Consider the following 20,495-nt stretch of genomic DNA (forward strand, 5'->3'; position numbering starts at 1 on the left):
ACGGCTACCTTTACGTTATCAGCCATAAACAATAAAATAACCTTAGTTTTGGAGCTATGAATGAGCTTCCTCTCTGGGGGCATTTGTGAGCAACTCATTTTAGGGGTTATCATTGTATTTCTGAATGAATTTCGATGTCCACTCAAAATTTCGGTATTCCTTCTGCGTCACTTTGAACAGTGAGCAATAGACTTCCGATGTGCAAATGTAACGTGGGTTCCTTGCGCCTCTGAACTTTGTGAGCCAGACCTTTTCTTTGAGAAAGCACAGCTTTGGAGCGTTCTTTAAACAACCCATTCCCTGGCCACATACGAGGCAAGCGCAAGCCAGAGCCGTGGCCATGCGGGATGTAGGAATGCTGGAGGCAACGCCTTCCGCCCAGAGCAAACCCATTTCAGATAGCAGCTCGATGAAGCGATCTTGGCGCCACTAAGTGACATATTCGCCTTCCCGCTGTCCCACGCATCCATCTAGATTTTTGCCACCCGACACCGTGTGCATTTTTGTCATGGAAGTGGAAGCAGCTTATTCGTACCAAGCTTCATGCGCACGTTACCGTATGACTCAAGCAGCTGCACAAGTGCCGAGCGTCACATAATGCTGCCATGATGTGCGCACAATAAAATGAGCGGTAGTACGAAAATGCCCATTCACGTGACGATGTCACGTTTACGAATGAGATGTAAAAATATTCTAGAATTGTTTTTGCTTGTTAAATAAATGCTACATACAATGTACGCAGACACGTACCGCAAGCCATTTATTGTGGAGCCCGCATCGAAAATGCGCAAAGGCCATAGCCAGATTACTTGGTAAATTATAAAGGCAAGCACTGTCTTCACTGGGCACATTTGCGAACTCGCACTACGCACTTCCTCCCAAAACGCATGTGCTTGGTACCATCACATGGGCTGGATCTTAAGGGCACTTGCTCACAGACGTTCCTTACACCAGAACAGAAAGCCTGAGAGCACGCTTAAAGACAGATTTGTTACGTACAGTACCCATGGTCGATGCGCGCCAAAGAAATGCGCGTCAATGGGAAGAATAAAACAAAATCTCGCTGTTGCTTGTCGTGACTTACATTTTGCGCAAGGGCAGAACTCTTAATGTATGACTGCATTGCACGTGTGGACCAACTGGACTAAGCCGAAAAAAATGGAAGAACTGTACAGAAGCTTAGCTTGTATGTGAAGCGGAAGCGTAAGCGAGACGTAAAATCGCGATTAGTTGGGTCTTCTTCATCAGCGGGAACAAGGTTACAGCTTATCTTGGACGGTATCGGCTTTGACGTCATGTGCCACCCGGTTTGCCCAATAGACAGCAAACCACTATACACGAGTGCTTTGTCACCGGCATTATTAGTCGTGCATCCCGAGCATTGTAACCGCACTTCGCCCGAGTTGCAGAGACAGGCGTGTTCAGTTGCGTTTGAGCTAATACTGTTGCCCGGCTGAAGTAGCGTGTTGCGCCGTTGGCTCCGCGCTTCTTCTTAGTCAAGTGCCACATAAGCGAAGCCGGTATTCCTGTGATCTGTATCAGCAACGCCTTACGGGCAAGCGAGTGCTCTTTTGTTGTGAGAAGAGGCCGGCAGTGTAATGCCTGGCGATGGTTACAAGACACTGAGAGACGATGCGTCGACGAAAGCACTTGTAATTCCGCAGCCCTCTGGTTCAGGAGGCCACCACCCCTCTTTACGTGAGGTCAACGTCCAAAAACCGCGAAGCCGTGCGCCTCGAAGAAGAAGTCTACGCGAAAACGATGACACGGCTCTAATACTAGACGAAGAACAGAGCTGCCACTTTTCGTCGTCATCTTCGCCGTCTCCCGAGCGCCGCAGTGCCTGTCACAGCCCGTGCCTAGACGTCAAGCCCTCTGTATTGTGTTTGCCAAATGACTACCTCGTTTTTCTTGACTCGAGCCCAGAAAGTGAAGAAAATTGCGAGAAGACTGTCATTGTGCCACCGCACGAAGTTGTGCTGTCGTCGTTAAGCCATGAGGCACCTGCGTCGGCGAGCGACTTCGAGCCGGACCTAACGTGGACTGGCAGCCCCCCGCAGACTCCAGCCGACGCCCTGAACGCAACAGCGAGCAGCGGACCCATCTGCCGCATATGCCATGAGGGCGACCAACCAGAGTCACTTGTGTCGCTGTGCAAGTGCTCGGGCACCATGGGTTTGCTGCACGTGTCATGTCTAGAGCGCTGGCTGAACGCGCAGAACGTGGACCACTGTGAACTCTGCCGCCAACGCTTCCCAACCACGGCTCAGTCCGGCGTAGTTCGCCGGTTCTTCCACTGGGCCCTGCACGCCGAGGCGCGGGTGCAGACGGCCATGCTGGGTGACCTCTTCTGCTTCGCATTGCTTACACCTGTAGCCGTGCTCAGCGGCTTCCTGTGCGTGAACAATGCGGCGAGACAAACTCAACAGGGACATATCTGGGAGGCAGCCAGCCTGGTCAGCCTGGCGGGACTGCTGCTCACGGCTTACATAGCCTGGTCGTTCCTCACGATTCGCTTCCACTGCCGGTCCTTCGAGTCGTGGCTGTCCAGGAACCGAACGCTCAGGGTAATAGCGCCTTTCGCTAGAGAAGCTACACCAGCGATGGGGCCTCGGGCAGTGGAAACGCGGGAATTGGCCGACGTGGTCGTTAGAGACGTCGGTGGAGACAGCCGGATGTCGTCGATACAATGTCAAGACGGTGGCGGGAACAGCCGACAAGCGCCCTCGGAGCCGTTGGCTACCACGTCGCCGGATGATCCGTCAGCTGAATTTCAGCCGCCACTGTATTCGCTAGGGCCATTTGCGAGCTTCGTGTTTTGGTAGTTGAATGTGCATTTTGGCTGTCCAGGAATATATTTTAACCTTTTAGGTTTTCAGGGACCTTTTAACTTAATTTTACACGCAACCTTCATGCAAATAAATACTGCTTTTGCATTTCAGAAGTGTTCAGTCCATAGTCTTGCGTACTGGTTTCCTAGTAGTAATATATAGAAATGAAAATCTCACAAATATTTAGGGAGGCAGTTAAGCTCCACTTTATAGGGGTGACGATAGCGGTCTCTGGCCCCGTCTAATTGTAAACCCACATGCACACACGAGTGTACTCGGTAGCACACATACATAAGAACATTTCTACAGGAAAGAGCGCATGGCATACCTATTGCCACGAGCTATTCTCATATCTTTATTTCTGCTGTTAACCACTGGCATGCGGCCTTATCACGCTGCTCGTAAGGCACAGAACGGTCTACTTCTTTTTGTTTTCTCTCAGATGCGTAGACTCGACTTATCCTTGATTTGTAGGGCAAGACGTTGCTTTTGTACCAAGATTCCTACAGGCCTCTTGCGCTCGTTTTCAGTTTCATGCGTGAAAAATAATGGGGTTCAAGCATCGCTCGAGCCTAATAATACGAGAGAAAGCTGTGTTGAGCATGGTTTGAATTAAGGGAAAGCTCAAGCTTCGCCTGTAGAGTTGGCCCAATCACCTCGATAACATCGCCTTTTTATTCCGGGTTTTTGTTTTCTTTAAATTATTTTTGGGTTAAACGATGACACAGTATCTGTTTTGGGTTGACACATACGATCATTTAGATAAAGCTAATATCACCTTTTTATTCCCCGACTTTTTTTATATGTCCGAATATTAGAGATGGCACACAACATCTGCAGGGTGCATGTTCAGATTCGTCTTGGCGCCTTCGATTCACAGCACAACGATTAGTACTATCATAGTCTAAATCTGTGGACCAGGCAAACTACACCCTAAGCTCACAACTTTCGTTTCGGCCAGTAGTCTTGGATCGTATTTTTCGATGTAAAAGATGGATTTTAGTTCTAGTATGTGTGAAAGACAAGTAATGCCACTATTTGTTTATGTCTTGCTTCTTGTCCAAAATCGCTAGACATGCGGTCCAAAGACTTTTGTACCCTACTTGCAGCCGATTTTTTCAGAGCTCTAGCGAAGCATCGAGCAGCACCCGTGCTTATATCAGGCTAACCGCAAGTCACTCACAGTGCTAGGCACACCTGCTGAGCGAGTGAATCACGCCTGTCGAGCGAGCGAGTCAAAGGGTTAAACGAAAGCTTTCAAGGCCACTGGTGCGGAACGTCATGACTTTGAGTTTGCATGCAAGGAGTGGAGTTTCCGCTCTAGAAGCATCTGATTTATTCGCTCTAGAAGACTTCAGCAAATTAGTTTTTGTTTCATAAATTCATATGGCAGTGCCTGGTCACGCCTTCAAACTCCCACTTTCGGATTAACTATTCAATAACTTAAAATCTGCCCTGAGGCACCCTGTATATTTATATATATGCAGGGTGCTTCAGGGCAGATATATATCAATATATATATATAGAGAGTAGAATGTTACGACAGACGTGACTGTTCGTTTTCAAAGTTTATTACGCCAACGGTTTCGGGAATGGTATTCTCTTCGTCAGAGCAGCTTTTCAATAATCCAGTTTCGTCATCACCGTCTTAAGAACAACAAGGGAAGTTGAAGACGGGCTGGCACTCGAGCCCCGGGGTCTTCGCCTTTTCGGGTACCTGGCTGATCTCGCTGATCAGTGACTGCTGTTACTCCTTCTTCCGTTCTCAAGCCTTTCAGAAAGAGATTCTACAGATGATACGGAGGAACACGCTTGTGACTTGAAGGCAGGTAAATCAGCATTGAAAGAAATCCTTCGCTGATGGTGTGGAGTGATCAAGATAGCTGGGAACAACCCCTGCACTTGCGCCGGTCAAAAGAAGTGACTCCGCTTGAAGTGTTCATTTAGGTTTGCAGGCACCCGGGCAGTTAGCCATGCACAACGCATTCAGACGCTGCTTGCCTCGTTTTCGTTGCGAGTTTTAAGCGAAAGCCTTCAATCGTCGCTCATGACCCGCCAGCGTGTCATGCGTTAGCAGCGAGCGTCCGGGAGAAGTGTCCCAATTCTTCGTGAGCTTCCGCGGTATACCGCGGGATTCCACTTGTGAATCATCCTGATGACGTCATAAAAAAATACAAATCCTGTCTTGCTTTGGCGCCAGAAAAGCAGACTTGGGCAGGAACACTCGGTGGAGTGCCGGAAAAGTCTGTTTGGATCGGGTCAAGCTTTGCACTATCCGATGTATGAGAAACCTGTGCGTGTAGCGCCAGGGTAGTTACGTCGGTCAGGCAGGACAGGTTCTCGTTGAGGATGAATATTGGCCTGACGTTATCGATCGTTCATTATGGTAGCGACCACCATTTTCGTGGTGTCAAAACTTTGTAAATGGTGCAAAATTATGGAGTCCCACATTTGTGCCAAGAAGTATGTGCTGCCATGTCATCCTTCTTCAGTGTACATCACCAAACGAACCACATCGCCACAAAGGACTTATATTTTGACATATTTGGGGGTCTTGACATATTTTTGAATTTTTCAACACTAACAACTTCAATGTCCTTTTAGGTGGATATTTCAATGTAAACCTGCTTTCCGAAAGCAGCACAGCAAAATATGTTATTTTGCTGCTCTCCAGATATCGCTGTGTTAACACAATTCGGACACCTCCATGAGTTACTATGCCAACAGAATCACTCACTGACATTTTTATAACTAATTTTTATGAAAAGAGCACCGTGTCCGCTGTCTTTCATTACAACCTTAGTGACTATTTCCATATAGTTATAGGGGTGAAAGCACATATTAAAAAAAACAGCGCGTGCTTCAGATATGAGCTGGTTTGATGTGCTTGCAATGAAAGACGTGGAAACTGCTTATTATAGCTTTCTTGACAAATTTAAAACGCTTTACATCGACTATATTCTGCACAGGGTACATGTAGTACCTCAGAAAGGACGCAAAGAGTGGATGATGTCACAATTCCACCAGGAGATAGAATCTAAACAAACAAATGTCCCAAGACTTCATTAATGGAGGCGACATCGAGCTATTAGCAAGATACAAAGTTTTCAGAAAACTGGTAAACAAAATATTAAGGGGTATTAGGGATTCGTATTACTACGGAAAATACGAATCTTGCCACGGCGATTCCCTAAAGTTATGGAACCATATTAACGACGTTGTTTTACACACACCACGAACTAGCTCTCTTAAAGAAGTGCTTGTTCAAGGACGGAGTGTAAAAGAGCAGAAACTAGGACAGGCATTTAATTAATATTTCTTCACCCGAGACAACCAAATTTTGTATTACGCATTACAGGGTATTCAGCTCAGTTCAGTCGTTCAGTCGTGTCCGACTATTCGTGACCCTATGGACCATATCATGCCACGCTTTCCGGTCTCTCGCTATCTTGCTAACATCACATAACTTCATCTGAAACGCCTCGAAGATGCCATCTACCCATCGCGTTCGCTGCCTACCACTTCTCCGGTGCCCTCAACCTTTCCCAACATCAATTCTTTCTCCAGTGACTCCCCTCTTCTCATCAGATGACCAAAGCAGCTGAGCTTTAACTTTAGAATTTGACCCTCCAATGAGCAGTCAGGGTTCATGGTCAACAATATCGACTGATTTGATCTTCTGGCAGTCCAAGGAACTCTCAAGAGAATTTCAGGCCTTTGCACTGGGTAGTTGTTCGCGGTATAGCATTGAGCGAGTTCTTTGCATCGTTCACGAGTGCAATGGCTGCGGCGAAAAGTGGGTCAGTTTCTCAATACAATGCACGAAGAGGATGGCTGGAGATGATAAAAACAATCTATAACGAACCGAGCGAAATGCGACCGTTTTTAATCCTCCCTAAACATTGCTTACAAATCGCAAAATTGGAAGCGCCAGTGGTACGTGCAGCCTCATGGTGACAATGCAGAGTTGTACATGTGGTATGAGAGGAATGAATGTTTGGTTTGGAAAGAATTGAAATTTTGAAGGGAAGTGGATTGATCGTCCTGCTACTTGTTTCAACTTTAATTGGCCCAAAGGCAGAATCTCTATCGGAGAAATATTCATGCATGAGTATATCAGGCCATTCACGCATACAGCTGAGGCGCTGCCCCAAGTATCTGGAGTGGATGCCTAGTCGTTAAACACGCCATATATTTCTCGTTGTGAAAATAAGCTTCGTGTAGTATACTTAACCACAAATGCAATGTAACCCTAGATGTGTTTATGTTAGCAACAAAATTTTCCACTGTTTTCTTCATGGTAACCCCAGGAACGAGGTTTCATCATACAAAGAAATCTGTCAATAAAAAAGACAAACAACAAAATCTTCAGTTTACTAGGCGGTACGCAAGTGTATGACGCGAAAACAGAAATAAAGAGGAGGTTAGAGACAGCACGGGTATTCCTATTTATATTTTCTTATTCTTTTGCTCTAACTACATATCACAAAATTAAAGCTCTTTAAGTATCGGCACCACCCACAACTATCCTTGTCAATGAAAATAAGTTCAAATTTTTCATATCCTCTTATTTCTGGCGCGTGCAATCAACCAATCTGTAATCACCTCCTGGTCATGGCAATCTCCCTTGTGGGGTACGCGCCATTTTTTTTTTTTAAGGCAACAAATGTTCTGTGGGAAGCAGAACCTATAGAGCATTGTTTTTCTTTCTTTCCGAAAGTTCAAACTTCAGAGAATGGACATTTGCGAGGAACAGTGGTATAGAACATGCAGCCGGTGGCCGAGCTCAGGAAAGCTATATTGCAGTGCCATCTAGCAACAGCTCTCTGAGATCGCGACAATTGTTGCGGTGCCTCATTTTATCGACATGCGTGTATCGCGATCGCTATCCCTGTCGCTGTCGCTAGATGGCACTTTGATAGAGATATTCTGAGCTCCACCACTAGCTGAGTGTTGTATACCACTTTTTCTCACTACTGCACCAGTAGGTTCTCCTCTGAAGACTAGGGCTCCCTTTGTCACTAACCATGTTAGTACACTTCGGTGTCATTTGTAGCATTATCCGTGACTACATTATACCTACTGCTAGGTAGACTTGTTCAGCCTTTACAAAAGACTTATAGATTTATTTGCCTTCCGAAGCGTTATCAGTTAATGTTTCGCTTTATTCAAAAACCCCACCCCTGATCGGAAATGATGAGATTGAAATTGTTCAAATCTTTAAATCTTCTGGTGTTATTTTTGACGCATGTATGAGATGGAAACGATCACTTAAATTACACCATGAAATATATCTAGGCCAGTAGGTGTTTTGTCAGGATTTCGATACGAATTTTCCACCGTTTAAAACTGTTACTTTATCAGGCCTTTGTACAATCACACCTGAACTACTACCATCTAGCTTGGCAAACAACACAAAAACGTAACGTCAACAAAATACTGGTTATGCAGAAAAAAAAAATTCGGCTCGTTGCGGGAGCTGGTTAAATTGAGCACAAAGATCGATTTTCTCCTTCATTACGGACTTGTTCCTTTTGATAGCCAGTATGAATATCGTTTGCTGTACTGTTTTAAATTTCCAGAGCCCACAGTCGCAAAATTTTGTCACCGCTCTTGCCTAACTAAAGTCTAAACCGGATAGCATAACACAACGCTCCAATATGTGGGCTCTTTCACGCCTTCGAACTAATTATGGCATTCAAACATTACAGTTCTTAATTTACATGTACTAAATAAATACCAGAAACGTGCCAATAACACTTTTCTTTCTCGTAAGGATTTGAAGTTCCACTTTGCTAACAGAAATGAGTAGCTCTTTTTTTATACTGTGCAACATTTTTTCTGTCATTATAAACATTTATATATTACCTCGACAGTTCGCTCGTGAATGTATTTCTCTTATAAGACGTTTTGGACAGTATATTTTATTGCTGTAATCTCGTTGCATACAGTCGTGTGTGTGATCGCGTTGTCTCTGGACTGCTTTTGTTTTCTTCGCCCTCAGGAATCTTCTTTTTTCTTTGTAGGGACCCAGACACTCGCAAGCTGATCATCTGTAGCTTTGCCTCAGGGGTCCATCCCTGCAGTATATATCTAAAGGACAAATAAACAAATGCATAAGTAAAATTAATATAACTGTTATTTTACTCTAAATATTCATTTTGAACGGCATCATTAAACTTCTTTACATTCGCACTTTGCGCCAATCTTTTTCAATCGGCTGGGGAAACTCCCTTGTGTTCATCACTGCACCCTCACACCCAGCAAACATATCGCTCAAGGGCTTTATTTCAGCCGTTTGTTCCTAAATTTCACTTCTCAAACTGAACCCGCTAGCACTTACGCACAGCCACCGTTTCAGTCGAGCAAGCAACGTACTTGCATGTACATTCATGAAAACGCAGTTGCGAGAGCAGAATTTGTGGGCTGAAGAATAAATGTTTATTCCTAAGCACACAAATAATTTGCATGATCATGCAAACTATTTCGAAGATAATTGCTTATCTTTAACAATGCAGCATTAAAATTGAGATATGCTAGTATTTTTGCTTCCACTGTTACGACGCACAGAGGCATTCAGGGCTGGAGATATTTACAAAATGCACTAAAGGCAGGCGACGATCTTGTACCACTTCGCTGGCACAGGGCACGCATGCAGCCTCTGGCCATCGATATCAAGTTTGTCGCCAGGACTATCAAGCCTTTAGCCGAAACTAATCTATCATCTGCAATGAACAGACGTAATTCAGTTGGGCAATGAAGGAAGCTTGTGATTGCATCTAGGCTTCTTAATACGGTTTACTTCCCACAGTCGCCACTTTGGCTTGGATGCAATGCCGTACCAAAATGGACAGAGAAGACCACAATGGACGGCGTCAGGCGCGGGTAAATGCCCTGCACCGCATTATGGCTATAAGCACAATGTTTTATATGTGGATGTTCCAGGGGAAGATGGTACACGGCTGCAGCCGTTCACGAGGAAACACAGGTGGATGGCCCCTAGCGCAACCCACGCTGAGGAGGTAGCAATAGCCCTGGCTGCCTCTCACCCTCAATCTAAATTCATTCTGTCCGCCTAGCCAGGGATCTGTCGGAATTATGAGCGGGGCTGGATAACGCCTACAGCACAAACAATAATTCAGAGAGCAGCTCGGGATCAGGATCCCCAGACCCGATTTCTCATTTGGACTGCAGGCCACCAACCCGGCCGCCCGCGCACTCACTAACCGGGCCCCCGGCGTAGACCTTACCGATCTGGACCAGGACACTTATCCTCTCTTAACTTTTCAAGAAATTTGTGCCTATTACCGGGACTCGCGCCGTCAGTACCCGGCTCCTCTCAAGAAGCTAGGGGAAGCGGGTGAAAGAATACTTCCTAGACTTTTTACTAATACTCTACTGTGCCCGGTAGTACTCAAACATATCGACCCTTCCTTTTCTGGCCTCTGTCCTTTCTGTGGAGAGCTGGCTGACACCTTCTCTGGGCATGCCAGCTAAATTCTTCTCTTTTACCCATAACCCCTCTCCTTACCCGAGAGGACTGGGAGGCGGCCCTGCTCGGCTGCCTGGATCTAGCGGCACAGCAAGCGCTGGCCCAGCGAGCTGGTGTGGCGGCCCAGACCAATGGAGTCCCGGAATAAGGGACTCCACCTAGTATTGTAAAGGGAGCGGCCCACTAGGGGTAGCTCTCCAAGCAACCTCTCCTTTTGCAATAAATGCTTTCCACCACCACCACATAAAGCACGTCAAGGGCGCGATAGAAACAAATCTCTGGAACCTAATTGATAGTATACAAATGCAAAACTAAGGCGATTGTGCGGAGTTTGATTCATTTCCTCGGATATGATGATCCAATGTGCGCTACATTTTATTACCTTAATAGATGGTGAATACAAATTTGCGGCGAAACACTCTACATTAGGAAGACTTCTAATGCTTGGGTTTGTCTACAACCGCCGTACAGGCGAAAAGAGCCCACAGCAGAATGATGGCTGCAGTATGATTTACTCAGCGATTACGATAAACTATCCTCCTGCTAAGACGAACAGCGGCTGGCATGAAAGTATCGTTTTGTCGACTACGTAGAGTTAAGGACAAAAGTCTCCCGATCCCACGTCCGGCGATTTTGGACAACTACAATGAATACGAATTGTCCCCTTAGTTCTCTAGCATATATAAAAGAACTAGGGTGCAACTTTTACATCAACAAGTATGGCCCGAGACTAATGGCCGATACCAAAGTTGTGAGCTTTGGCTACAGTTTGCGCGGCCCACAGACTTGTCTCCGATAGTACGCTCCTGAGCTTTATGATAGGGAACGAACTATGGGAATTAAGTGGAGAGAGCGGCGCTGTTCCATCTGCTGGCCGCACCCCGTACGCTACGAGCAACGTTTGAGTCGGAAGCTAACGATCAGTGCCGAGCCATGCTGCCGGAAAAAGATATCATCGCGCGCTTCGCGAAAACCCCGGGCGACGGCTGGTAGCGAAGAAAGGAAGCACGTTTATTTGATACTTGTGAATAAAAAATAAACAACGATTAGAACATGAAAAGAAATGAATAAGAGAAAACGCTTGTGGTATGATATGGTTTAACTTGTGTAACCTGCTGGACTTGTAGGTTTCTCTTCACTGCTACACTAACAGTCTTCTCGAAACGGTGCGGCAGGCAGAACGCTAGCTCCTTCAGTACTGAAGCAGTCTTAGCCAACTTCTCTTTTCAGGATGCCCAGGGTGCTTGCCGCACCCCGTGTGTAGACGCCGCTTACACTAAAAGCATTCATTTAAGTAAACGCATAAAATAAACAGTGAGACAAAATCCAACTTCCTTCAACGAATTCTCGCTTCTGATGTCTTATCGGCTTGAGTGACATGTGTAATACGACAGCTATTATCTTCATATGCCGCTACACTTATCACGTTGCCATGCTATGACATTGCTGTAAAGGCGCGGTGTTAACAAACGCATCGCACCTTGCGATACGTTTCCTCCCATTTCTATAGCGAAAACACTGAGACTAATGTCTTAACAGTCTTCATTACGGAGTCGGGCAGTAACGCATATTTTAGCTACCCCGACGCCATTCTTTAACTGTTTCTACAGCGCAATGCTTTTAATTTTCTTGCGATAGTTTTTGCCGCGAAACAAGTAAACTGTAGTTGCTCGCGGAGTCTGGCCCTTCTGCCAGCTTATAACGGACACATGTCTTTTCAATCGACGCGCTGTTTTTTTTTTTTTTTTTTTTTCAGAATATCGCCAAAGCCAACACACTGCTCTTTCTTTTCACACGACTGGTGCAAAGAATCGCACTCCATTCAGGTGGGGGAATCGAATCGACCGTTCCAGATATGTCGCTTTACTTAACGTTCAAACCTGCGACACTCAATTTAAACATTACCTTATTTTCCTTAATTTTGCATTTGTTTAAGCACGTGGTTCTCTTACGAAAAGCTTTCAGTCGATATACTGCTCGCAATCTAATTGCACCTAACTTAAAACCATTAAGAAGCAGTAAGGACTACTTGGAGACGACACAATCCTTGCAAGCCTAAATCTGTTGCTTATGAGCACAGTCAAGAAAAATCGATACGAACGTCTGGATCTTCGGCATCTTAGCCAAACGTTTCGCCGTCGTTTTAATGCTTTAACAAATCGTTTAATACCAGGAACGATGTGTTGACAAGCCGTTCCAACTACGACAGCATCTATAGTGGAAGATTACTGCCATTAAGCAGACCTTAAATAAAACAGTTACGTACAGAACTCGAATGCATCTAAGCTGCTTAGTGTTGCTCCCCGGAAGCCTCTGACGCAAAGCAAGGTGGAGTGATGACACAGGATTTCTTTCAATATATATTTTTTTCTTGTTCTGCAACACAACTACGATTATTCCCCTTCATAAGTATATTGTTTGAGGGATCTGCGGGAAGATTCGATTAGATAATATCAACAAAATCGCAAGCTTCACCTCTATCCTTCAACGGATGAGCTTGGTAAAAGGAAAAGAGAGATGGGCGCGGTTGAGGACCTTCTTCTAGCTCTAATCCCTAACTGATAAACAACGTTAAGCACTCAAACACGAGAAGCGGTGGGAAAGGGGGGCTGTGCAGGTTAGGATTAAAGGTTGCTATAAGGAGAGACGTGCGGAGAAAGGAGAAGTGAATGAGGTTGTCCTTCATAAAGTATTCTCTTGAAATGGCGAAAGGTTTTCCTCCGCTATCTGAACCACACAATGTCCAACTAACCGCTCTGAAGCACAAATATCACAGTACAGAGCACCGTTTCCTTATTAGGTGTCAGCTTCACTGTCCTACAAGTTCAAGAAAGCTAAGAAGCTATTCCTAATTCCATTTTGCCGGACACCAAATGTGAAGTAATACAAAATATGCATTACCGCACTTCTCGTTGTTTACACGGCAAAATAATTTTGGCCTGTACTGCATATGGCTGCCTTTGAGCCTTATTCCAGCTCGTCGACGAATATGCGCTGCTGGGAAGCATATTTTTACAACAGTTCACCTCATTCCCGTGAACAATTTTAATATTTATTTTTGCTGCCAACAGCGGGCGGCATGAGGCCTTATCACTTTGCTTGCAAGCGGTGGCATCTAGCAGCCTTGCACGCAATTTGTCCCGGCACTTGTTCGAACACCGAACTGCACTTCTCTAGGGACATGTTATCGATGATGCTATTCTCCACAAGAGAGTTCCAAGAGGAAGTAAGCGTATATAGCAAGGATGGCTGTGTGTCAGGTGGCGGATGAGATAATGAAGCTTTCGGAAGTGGTGAACGCGAGTACTAAAGAAGGGTTTTCTGGCGGGCTAGTTGGTGCTTGTCGTTCATGATTAAACTGCGCGAAACAAAACACGGACAGAGACAGAAAACACGTACACACACAAAGCGCTCTGTGTGTACGTGTTTTCTGTCTCTGTCCGTGTTTTTTTCGCGCAGTTTATTCATGAGGGAGAACTAACGCACGACACAAGATTAATTGCCGGTGCATAAGAAAGGCGTTTGCCTCTATGCACATAGTGAAAAATTTGGGCACAATGATGGCTTCTGCCCCTACGAAAAGGACCGTAGTACTGTTCTGGGACGTCTTGAACAAGGGTACAAATAATTGGTGTTCATGCAAATGAACAACTTTTAAACCACTAGGGGTAGAGCAAAAGTTTAAAAGCTATGGAGTGGCACAAAAAGGCAAGAAATGAGACAAGTTTTGGAAATATTTCTTCATTATGAGCGTATAAGCTTTTTCGTACCGTATTATAATCGAGACAACGTCCCCAGAAGCACATTTTGCTGAAGTTCGAACTTCGGGTGCCTTGCCTGGCCAGAGAGCAGCGGAACTACGTGCCGCAGTGCGGATTTGCGTGCTAGTGCCATTATCATACCTGCGCATAAAGGGCGCCAAATGATGACACAGTCAGGTGCGAATTCAGCGCAAGAAATGGAGAGCTCTACCACATCCTTGCTGCTAGTGCGGCCAGTACGGCAACGTGCTGACGTTGTTGCCGTCGCCCTGTTTGCCGGTAATCACACGGAATGAATGGCAGTAGATACTCAAGTTAGCATTTTTCCATATGCCGGCGCTGTCGCTGATTCAGGCGTTGCAGAGATGCACCAAAATAGCGTTAAAGTATTATTTTTTTTTTTTACATCTGCAAAAGCGATTGAGAAAATGCATCTCTAAGATCATGAACAATATTATTAAACTTACGCTGGTGTTACTGCCGTTACAACCTGGGTAAAATTTGTTCAGGAACAAGGGTAGACGTCGTAGTACTATCTAAGCCCTCAAACAATATGATCTGCCATACTAGTTGGTTTCGATCTATTCTTATCAGCATCCCGCACATAATAAAAAAAAAAAGAAGGAGATTGGACAGAGCTGAGCTTTCAACTTTATTCCAAGAAAACTGCAACCTCCACTTGTGTACACACACCCACTAAAAGGTCGACAGGGGAGTACTCAATGCGTAGTTACAATCAGGATGCGCAATCTACCTGCTAACCACACGTTTTCCAGGACATCAAAAGATGAGAGGCATCATCGCTAAAACACTGTGAGTGCTCTGTCCTATCTCCTTTATTTCCCTGGCTGTGTGCGCGCTGCATTTCACTGTCCTACCTTTACTACCGCAGCACACTTCACAGCATGTTAGCCACTCCAGAGTCAGCTCATCTCCAACGACTTCATGTTTTTTTTTTTTTTGCGAAGATGTGCCATATGATATACATACGATGTGACAAACTTCACAAGCGATCGTGAAGGCCAATTTATTCTGCTGCCTCTGAAGATTCCTAGTTCTTTATTTAGAGCTATTTGCTGTTTCTTTTATTAAGGTATTATCACAACCGGCTTTTCAGTTGTGGTTATTTTAAACTAAATTAATTATCCTTGCTCAGCCTAAACATCATTCTAGCAATATGCGCTACAATACATTTTTGTTGATCCTGAACACTATCCAGAAATATCCGTTGTAGGTACTCCAGCCAGAGAAAACATATAACGATTGTGAAATGTCAATCATTGATTGAATTGCGAAAGGAAAATATTTGTCCTATTTTTATGGCTTTGGCTTTGCCCCGTGTGGAAGGGCTTTAACGATAATAATGCTGCAGCTTGTCTTTCATGCATGCCACGAAATATTATAAACGGCTGCAGCGACAGTATCGTCGAACGGTCGTAACTTTCCGAGCTATGTAGGAAGCGTGCTCTGCATGCTTCGATAATATATAAGGACAAAAACGCTATTAACACCACAAGGTTTCTTCCACGACATGCTGTGTTCAGAATGCCAGTGTCTTGTGCTCCTCCGAGGCTACGGTTTACCAGCTTGTTTTGGTCTTCCAGGTTCGAACTGTACAAGGCTGTCTGCCGCTCCTCGTCTGTGGTGTGAACTTTTTGGCCAGTTGGCTTTTTACTAAAACATTTTCATGTTACAGATAAAGTGTCGATGTACGCCCGCACAAACCTCATGAGCTTTGATCGTTGTTTTGAAAAAGTCTGGAGAGGCTTTTTTGCAAATACTTGTTTATGTATAGTGCACTATAGCTTCGCTGGCTATAGATAGGTAGAACCTTTCCCCGTATTTCTGAGGGAGTACGGTGGACGTGGCCTCCTTATCTGCTTGAGTTTTGTATCCCCGAGCTATAGTGGCCACCGCTTCGCTTTCTTCGAGCCCCTCGTGGCGTCTCTAGGGTACAGGTTATTTTGTTTTTGCCAGTGAGAGGATACTTCCTAGCTCTTCTGAGAAAGGCTGCCGTCACCCTTGAGAAGTCTTCTACTGGTGCATTAAGAGCAAGCTTTTTGAATCGGAAATGATGTGCAATGTGCGGTGTTTCGCTTCCGCATTGGCTAGGACAAGAAATATGGCTGCGACGTCGAATCTTTCTGGTTTGCAGTGTTTGTTAGCAATACTGTCCATTCCCCTGTGGTTATTGTGGATTATTACTAAACAGTATGTGTTTTATTGGGGCCATGGAGTAATCGACGTAAATCACGTTTGCTTCGCCTTCAACCTTTTTTTTTTTCTCTCATGAGACTCATTATAGCCTCTCCACTTCCCGTTTAAGTTTATTTATTAGGGCACCCGGGAATCGGCGCTACTTTGATCGTACTTTTAATGTTATCCGCCTGTTTGTATTGGTTGCAGATTCCGCCCTGTCCTCCGGGATGCCGATATTCTTCGAAATGAAGTGAGCGGTTTTATTAGTCTGTGGGTGTGCTTTCTGTGCCGAGAATAGGCGCCCCTGATTTTTTTCAGGAAGTGTCGGCCTCTTTTATCTTTTCCAGTTTCACAACGGATATTCACTGTGGGAGTCCGAATGCAATTTCGCAGACTCATCGGGACATTTTTCTTCTTTTTTTATTATTTTTTATTAACTTGGTGATATGGCGGACCATTTGTTACCCTGAAAAGTGCCGACCACGGTGTTGAGCTGACGCTTGTAGAAGTTCCAAGATGTGTTTTTCCCACACCCTTCCTATACCTGTAGGTGCGTCTTATCGTTCTTGTAGGTTTCTTGATAGTTGGTTTTATTAGCTTCCTGATGCAGCCAGCTGTCGATTGGTTTTGCATATAGATGCCTAGAAATCCTATTGGGAATACTTCAGACATGCGCTACCTTCTAGCATGATGGTTAGGTCGCCTAGACTTTTGGACAGCACGTACACACGTAGTTAGTACTGATTACTTGTCATGTTTCGTGTATGCGTCCGAGGCTGCATATTTCATCTTGCTCTTACAAGCTGGGTGCTGGTCACTGGCACACTTAATTGCCCTTATTTCTCTAACCGCAGGTGACCCAGACAGGTATGTGGTCTGCGCTCGGATGAAGCCCATCTCTTCAATTTCCTGGAGTTTCTTCTCTTGCCCAATTATTCCTATGTTGAAGAGTGTTGGGATACGATCGATCTCTGTGGGGTGCTCTTGGTTGCAGTATTTAGCTGATCTGATTTCATTTGCCCTACACCTTTTACCGTCCGGTCACTTAGAATATATTTTACATATCTGAAGAGGGAGAAGGGAACTTTACGGTACTGAAATTGCAATTGGTCAATTGGTCTTTCGGAATAATGGACCCCTTAGCCCATAAATGCTGTACCCAGTGCTGCTCTCCATGCCGCTCCAAAACCAAAGCTGGTCATCCTGATCCGAGTTGGATTGCTTTCCTTTGAGTAAGGGTACGTGGAGTAGGGGACAGGAGGGATCGTCGCAATAATGTGGGATTCCAACGTGATGCGATAGACGGCTGAACAATGCAGCACGGGTATGCATGAGTGGGGTAATATTTGTTTCGGAGGCTGAATTTTATAAATGTATTTGTTTGGAGTTGACGCGAGATAAGCCTCCCTCACGGGTTATGTTTTTTTTTTTTTTTCAGAGGATAGTTAAAAATATTTTTTCACGCAGAGCATGTCATCGAGTTCACTTAGGATGACTACGCTGCAAAGGTAATCGAACCCTGATTCAGATTAAGTGCCGTAATTACGCCTTTTTTACGGAATGACCTCGGAATCACATGAATGACATGACCTCGTCTTTTAAGAATAACAAGGTAACTTAGGCGTGGGTGGTTTGGGCTCATTCCTAGCACCCGAGCTGCGGGCGGCTGGAAAGAAAAAGAATAGAGAGAGGATAGCGAGGAGAAGTACAGAGAGGAGATATAGCAAGAAAGAATACGGCAAGCTTTGTACCTTTGTACGTAATTTACAAAATACAAAAAATTAACTACGTTAAAAAAGTGGAAAGTAGCTTTTAGAGACCAGAGAGTCTTAAAAAAGCGATTCCTGTAAGGATTTCTCAATCGGGCGTGTCGCAAATCGCTCTTTTTTCGTGCCCCGTGGCACAAGAGCCGACCGAGTCACGCGACGGGCCGCGTCAGCTACAGCGTGTAAGATGAGGCGACGCGTTGGACTCGAGGAGTTAAGCATTCCAGTTATTCCGCCCTCATCTATTCCTTGTTCGATTATCATAATGAAACTCAAAGGGGAGCTTCTGCTAATGAATGGAGCTTCTGCAGATGAAGAGATCTGCTGCCGGAAAGATGCCGAAATATTTTTGTACCATTTACTTAACGACGTGATAGTTTCGAGCGCTACGGAAAAGCTGATGTTCATTTCTTCGAAATATTTCGGTAAAGCTACTCCACTTTGGCTTGAGTTTTACGAGACTGCTGTTTGTCGCCGCTTTCATTTTCCAGCAACTTCATTGCTGGGAAAATTGAGACTGCGCATTCCAAATTTGTTGTCATATTTGAAGAATCAGATCTAAGAATTTGTAATGTAACCCAATCGCTTGCTTATGTAAAGGAATGGAATAAAGTCTATTTTATTGCCTTTTCGGAATAAAAAATGCATGCATCCGCCATAAGCGAATATCCGCAATAAATATTGCTACGAACATTCATCGGATGTCACAAATTTCGATGCATAGTTGGTTGAGCATCAGGTAGCAGGTACCACAATACAAAAATAATGCTCCATGACAAAATTATTGCATGAATGGTAATAAGAGTAGCGATACACAAATATAGGAATTCACTACGCAGCAGACGTCACACAGCAGTTTCGAAATAAGAAGCACTGATTGCACGGCTTAAGACGGAACTGCTATCACACAGTTAGTTGCCCGCCGTGTAATGTTTCCCCGTTGCCACCACTCACTCAACTTGAAATTTATTCGAGCTTTTTGTTGAGCTTACTGTAGCCCGCTCTCGTCTGATGACCGCGCACACTCAGCGGGCGGCTTCGATGAAAGGTCATGGTAGAGCAGTGCTGGCGCAGAACCTTCTTCAAGGTGTCTTTAGAAGGAAGCTTCAGCGATTCCAAAAGCTTTTCGTAATGTACACGCAGTCTTCACAACATCCTGATACAAAATAATCTGAGCACACGCGCTATTTGCTTCTTGGGTGCCATTTTACGCGGGTTCAGAGCTTGCACCCATCTGTCGGAAAGCTCCTTGCCGCTTGGAAGTTTATAGTAGGTCTTGCCCATGGTCGCCGTTGAGGAACGTGTGCACACGACAAGGCAGCACAAGTTCCCGTGACCCACCACACTGACAAGTGCGTCATATCGAGCAGCAACCTAAACAGGTTTGAGTTTGCAGAAATACCCTGAAACCGCTTGAGAAGCACTGGCTGAGCACGCACCTGACCAAGCCATGATGTCAGCAGCACAGGATGGTCAGTACGAATCGTTTGATTTTGGAGTGAAAGTTCGATCAATGAGCAATTGCCTTTAAGATTCAATTGCGGAATAACTCAGCCGCGTTCAGGTATTAAATTTGGCGTGGGAGATCTGTACACCATAGAGAATATACAGTTAAAATTCCTTTCCTTCTTGCGAACGTAATAAAAAATTGTCGAAGTTGCACCTTTTAGACACAACGTACGGATAACGAGGAGACAGAGCTGAGACAAATGTCCCCTCTCGGACAGGCTGCGGCGTGTAGCCACACTTTAAAACGGCTTGAGGCGTTGACAGATATGAAAACTAGCATTCGCTGAAAACTAAGAAAACACACAAAGCGCTGCTAATATTAACTCCCCGCGCGTCTTGTTGTACACAAAGCTTGCGGCCCTCTTAACAATATAATAATAAAAGCGGATAGCATGTCATACTTACATTATTGAATCCAAAACTAATGCTAGACTTGAGAAGACTGCCCGAGCAATAATACCATTTTCATCTTTAATAAAGGGCCGTATTAGATAGAGGGACGGTATATGTAAACTGCTTGTCTCGGACACTATAAAGACCTCTGAATTGCCTACAGTGCTGCGTCCTGAGTCCTGACGCTTTGGGCTTTAATTTCCTGTAAAGTACTGCTGATGTAGGACAAAGGACGGAATTATGAATAGTGTGAGACGCAGAGTAACCAAATGAATACTCTGATAGATAGTCAGAGTGGACACTGAGAGAAAAAAAAAAACGCCATCAAGGGCAGCGGAAATCGCAATGATTCCCACGCGAAGTCCCTTCAGTCAGAGTCTATCAGCACGGAAGAGAAAACAATTTATGATTATAGACTGAAACGGGCTTTTCCTGCGGTAAGGATAGCATGGTCTATGGTGGTGGCGCCCCTCGCTAGGCGTTCTATATTCATTAAGCGGACCCTTCGAGATCTTCACGCACTATAGAGTATTAAAATGCATCA

The 20,495-nt window shown here is 44.9% G+C and overlaps 1 protein-coding gene across 1 annotated transcript; it reads left to right on the forward strand.

The window, feature by feature from the left end:
• The first annotated feature begins 1,377 nt into the window (after nucleotides 1–1,377).
• Nucleotides 1,378–2,962, forward strand: LOC146198556 (E3 ubiquitin-protein ligase MARCHF8-like). Its single transcript, XM_084594052.1, has one exon. The coding sequence runs from the start codon at nucleotides 1,599–1,601 to the stop codon at nucleotides 2,823–2,825; it is 1,227 nt and encodes a 408-aa protein (XP_084450178.1). The 5' UTR covers nucleotides 1,378–1,598; the 3' UTR covers nucleotides 2,826–2,962.
• Nucleotides 2,963–20,495: the final 17,533 nt, after the last annotated feature.

This window comes from Amblyomma maculatum, chromosome 2 (assembly GCF_055883805.1).
Source record: "Amblyomma maculatum isolate TAMU_Amacu chromosome 2, ASM5588380v1, whole genome shotgun sequence".
Lineage (NCBI taxonomy): Eukaryota > Metazoa > Arthropoda > Arachnida > Ixodida > Ixodidae > Amblyomma > Amblyomma maculatum.